At 42.4% G+C, this 2,896-nt stretch overlaps 1 protein-coding gene across 1 annotated transcript in view; it reads right to left on the bottom strand.

Annotated features, from left to right (window-relative positions):
* Nucleotides 1-1,108: 1,108 nt before the first annotated feature.
* LOC103522088 (transitional endoplasmic reticulum ATPase-like) overlaps nt 1,109-2,896 on the bottom strand; it is a gene marked incomplete at its 5' end in the record, with an annotated part of 23,139 nt that continues 21,351 nt past the window's right edge. The window contains one exon of the mRNA XM_026832448.1: nt 1,109-1,341. Within this exon, the coding sequence (XP_026688249.1) occupies nt 1,124-1,341 (218 nt within the window). The remainder of the gene's footprint in view (nt 1,342-2,896) is intronic.

Genomic DNA, 2,896 nt, shown 5'->3' with positions numbered 1-2,896 from the left:
CGCCTTGACCACTACACCACCGAGGTAGGATTTAAGGGTCGGAGAGTGCCGACAAATCTAGATTTTTTTAGCCAGCCTAGTTAGCTTAGTTGGTAGTGCGTCTGCCTTGTAAGCGCTAGGCCGCGGGTTCGATTCCCGCCCGGGGCGGGTTTTATCCTGATGGGATAATGTTCGTTCTCGGAACGGCTGGCTTTCTCCTATCCTGTCTTCCTTCTCTCTTCGATTTCTCTAGCAGTCACAGTTCCCTCTGTCAAACCTCTTTAAAAAAAAACTTGATATTTGCATTCGCTTAAAAAAGTACAGTTACGGAACGGCTGGCTTTCTCCTATCCTGTCTTCCTTCTCTCTTCGATTTCGGGACGATAAGACCATAGCAGTTACAGTTCCCCCTGGCTTTCTCCTATCCTGTCTTCCTTCTCTCTTCGATTTCGGGACGATAAGACCATAGCAGTTACAGTTCCCTCTGTGTTCCTATCCTGTCTTCCTTCTCTCTTCGATTTCGGGACGATAAGACCATAGCAGTTACAGTTCCCTCTGTCGGCAGGCTTTCTCCTATCCTGTCTTCCTTCTCTCTTCGATTTCGGGACGATAATCGCTTTCTCCTATCCTGTCTTCCTTCTCTCTTCGATTTCGGGACGATAAGACCATAGCAGTTACAGTTCCCTCTGTCAACTTTCTTCCACCTGGCTTCCTTCTCTCTTCGATTTCGGGACGATAAGACCATAGCAGTTACAGTTCCCTCTGTCAAACCTCTTTAAAATGGTTCGATTCCCGCCCGGGGCGGATTTTATCCTGATGGGATAATGTTCGTTCTCGGAACGGCTGGCTTTCTCCTATCCCTCTCTTCCTTCTCTCTTCGATTTCGGGACGATAAGACCATAGCAGTTACAGTTCCCTCTGTTAAACCTCTTTAAAAAAATTCCTTCTCTCTTGATTTTGGGACGATAAGACCATAGCAGTTACAGTTCCCTCTGTCAAACCTCTTAACAAAAAAATACATGTGTTTTTTTTTTTTATCCTGATGGGATAATGTTCGTTCTCGGAACGGCTGGCTTTCTCCTATCCTGTCTTCCTTCTCTCTTCGATTTCGTACGATAAGACCATAGCAGTTCCAGTTCCCTCTGTCAAACCTCTTTAAAAAAAAAAATAGATTTTTTTTCAGCCACACTACGAAACGCACTCACCTTTTCTCTCTTGGGCGCGATGGCGTCCAACTCATCAATGAAGATAATGGAGGGGGAATTCTTATCCGCCTCTTCGAAAGCTTTACGCAGATTGCTCTCAGACTCTCCGGCTAGCTTGCTCATGATCTCTGGACCGTTGATGAGGAAGAAGAAAGCACCTGGAAAATAGAATAGAATATACCTTGTTTATCGTGCTCGAATGAGACTAAAAAGTCCCTTTACCCCAGCAGTCTAAACAAGGTCTCGTGTATTTTATGGGTTTAACATTGTGTGGTTGCTACACAGGTACATTTTTAGATAATTAAATGCTACAAACGTTACTTGGATTTCTTAATACAGAAAAGGGGAAATTAGTAGGAAAAAACAATGAAATTTTATTATTAATAATTTTATTACTTGAAGTTTTAACTACACCCAGTTATTAAGATAAACGATGTGCAGCGTGAAGTTGACCTTCAGAGGCTTACTGAAACCCACGCGTTGAAGCAGTTTTTTATCGGAGCAACTAATTGTTCATTCGTAGCACTTATCAACTAGGGTACCTAAAAGTGCGGCTTAGCTTACCACTTTGAAATCTTGACAGGCTGTAATGCAACTCTTTCAACGCAAGGGAAGGTACGGCGAAGGTAGCTGAAGGGTCAACGACCTGACATTTGTTTAAAAGTGAGAAACAGAAAGGGGAGGGAGTCCTTCTTCTATATCGCAGCTTGCGGGGCGCCGATGCTGACTGGTAACACCGACAGCGTTTCGTTGACCGGGTCTTAGTTCCTCTACCACCTTGATGGGGATGCAGTGGGCTCAGACAAGATTCCGATAGCGCTCACTTTGGAGGGGCGCCATAAGACAACATGCCTGGGGGGGGCCATGCCCGTTCTGCGACTAACGGGCGCGGCATCGTTGCTTGTCGCCCACTCATTGTCCGACAATATAACACATGTATTACGATTACTTTTGTCCGGCCAATATAACAATGCATTACTTTGTTTGGTCTCACAAAAATTCAAAATTTCGTTGACGTATCAAAAGAAAAAAAAAATATCTTGAAGCTACCTCCTTCGAAAATGTTAGAGGGAGATAGTTTGAATAATTTATTTATTTATTTATTTATTATATTGACAGAAAAGAAACCAAAATGTATTCTCGTGATACTAGTTTGCAAACATGACTGACGTCGAGCGTACAAAGGTTTATGCATAGTACGCGTTATCGGACGTGAGGTTTATGGGCCAAGGTACGACCGGGCCAGCGTACGCGTAATATAATGTATCGTTACTGAGTAAAGGAGTGCTCCGACACTCACCCGGGGGGCATTCCGGTGCAGTGCCTTTGTTGTAAACGATACTATGTTTAAAGATCTGGAGCGGCCCTTAGCCTTGGGCCCAGAGGGCGCACGGTTCCGCTACGCGTCACTGGGATGCGGTACCTTCGCGCTGTATCCATAATTTTTTTATCTTTCATTTTTTTATAGAATAAATTCTGAACGACGACGACGATATCCAAATGTATTCTTGACCTATTTTACAATTTGCATTTTTTTTTTTTTTTGTTATAAGTTTAATATATTTTATTTTTTTTTTTTAGTTTATTGATGGTGATGGCAGGAGAGAATAAAGATTTGGAAAGTTAAGAACAGTATAAAAAAAAAAAAAAAGAAAACAAAGACAGTAAAAAAAAATATTAATTCGTTCCAGATAACATTATTAATACGTAACA

This window comes from Diaphorina citri, unplaced genomic scaffold, assembly GCF_000475195.1.
Source record: "Diaphorina citri unplaced genomic scaffold, Diaci psyllid genome assembly version 1.1 scaffold6820, whole genome shotgun sequence".
Classification (NCBI taxonomy): domain Eukaryota; kingdom Metazoa; phylum Arthropoda; class Insecta; order Hemiptera; family Psyllidae; genus Diaphorina; species Diaphorina citri.
The sequence above is the reverse complement of the archived record's forward strand: the minus strand, read 5'-3'. Positions and strand labels throughout refer to the sequence as shown.